The sequence below is a fragment of the Austrofundulus limnaeus genome, unplaced genomic scaffold (assembly GCF_001266775.1).
Source record: "Austrofundulus limnaeus strain Quisiro unplaced genomic scaffold, Austrofundulus_limnaeus-1.0 Scaffold2259, whole genome shotgun sequence".
Classification (NCBI taxonomy): Eukaryota; Metazoa; Chordata; class Actinopteri; order Cyprinodontiformes; family Rivulidae; genus Austrofundulus; species Austrofundulus limnaeus.
Genome location: NW_013954661.1, coordinates 28,172 through 29,697, shown reverse-complemented (window position 1 = coordinate 29,697; position 1,526 = coordinate 28,172). Strand labels below are relative to the sequence as shown.

At 55.5% G+C, this 1,526-nt stretch overlaps 1 protein-coding gene across 1 annotated transcript; it reads right to left on the bottom strand.

The window, feature by feature from the left end:
* Positions 1 to 731: 731 nt before the first annotated feature.
* On the bottom strand, positions 732 to 1,332 carry LOC106537344 (son of sevenless homolog 1; the record flags this gene model as incomplete). The annotated part of the gene is given in 1 exon segment (XM_014034726.1): positions 732 to 1,332. A coding segment is annotated over 1 exon segment (87 nt), but the record flags the coding sequence as incomplete, so codon positions are not given.
* Positions 1,333 to 1,526: the final 194 nt, after the last annotated feature.

The window sequence follows — 1,526 nt, the reverse complement described above, 5'->3', positions numbered from 1 at the left end:
GACCTCACAGGTACACACCTGAGTCTAACCTCACAGGTACACACCTGAGTCTGACCTCACAGGTACACACCTCACAGGTACACACTTGAGTCTGACCTCACAGGTACACACCTGAGTCTAACCTCACAGGTACACACCTGAGTCTGACCTCACAGGTACACAACTGAGTCTGACCTCACAGGTACACACCTGAGTGTGAGGTACACACCTGAGTCTGACCTCACAGGTACACACCTGAGTCTAACCTCACAGGTACACACCTGAGTCTAACCTCACAGGTACACACCTGAGTCTACCCTCACAGGTACACACCTGAGTCTGACCTCACAGGTACACACCTGAGTCTGACCTCACAGGTACACACCTGAGTCTGACCTCACAGGTACACACCTGAGTCTGACCTCACAGGTACACACCTGAGTCTGACCTCACAGGTACACACCTGAGTCTGACCTCACAGGTACACAACTGAGTCTAACCCTGACCTCTGACCCACCAACAGTATTTACCTGAACAGGACCAGGTTAGGTTAGTGATCCTGGTCCTCAGCAGACTGTGGACCAGGATCAGGTTTTTTGTTAGAGCTTGGATGAAACTAAAACACATGAACAAAAACATCAGCAGGAATAGAACCAGAACCAGAACCAGCAGGCGTATGAAGGTTCTGCTGGAGCTGGACCTTCTCTAGGAACAGAACCTTTAGGCGWATGAAGGTTCTGGTGGACCGGTACCTTCTCCAGGGACGGAACCAGCAGGCCTCTCCACTTGCCGTGGTTCTCCTCGCTGAAGAAGTCGTACTGCGGCTGCGCGGCCTGCATGGCTGCGGCTCTGGACCCAGGTCTGGAGCTCCGGAGCCGGACTCTGTGGCTCGGTCAGCCGGTTTACATGTASGCTCCGCGGGCCTGTCCGGGCCCAGCGGTCTGGGAGGAGCCGGGTCGATGCTCCGCGGCTGCGGGCGTCACTRCGAACATCCTCGGGCTGTCCAGAGACGCTCCGGCTCGCGGCAGACCGTTCGGACCTCCAGCTCGGTTCAGCAGGAGCTGGGCATGGTGCTATTAGCCTGTTAGCATCTGGCTACCCGCCGACAACAGGGTAGGGTTCGGTCCGGTTGKACAGTGGGCAGCGGTGGGACTGGCTGATGGTTACCGGAGGTCTGTGCGGGTTCTGCGGGTTTGGCTCCTCACCTGCGGGTCCTCTGGGTCTGTGGCCCGGACCGTGTATGTGTCAAGCTCCGGTTCCGGGCCCGGGCAGGGGGACACTCACGGAGCTCTCCACGGCTGTTGTTGTGGCTGTGACGATATCAAACACGGTGCCGAGCTGCGCATGCGCGGTCCGCAGATTYTGACGTAGATGGTCGAGGGGCGCGCCTCTGTGCGCGCGGCCGGCGGCGGTCCTACATCAGAAGGTTTTTAATCTGTTTAAACTGGTTTGTTTTGATTTGTTTGTCTGATTTGTTTCATTGGAGAAGATTTTAAATTGTGGTTTATTTTATTCATGCCTCATTCATTGAATACAATGTTTAAATA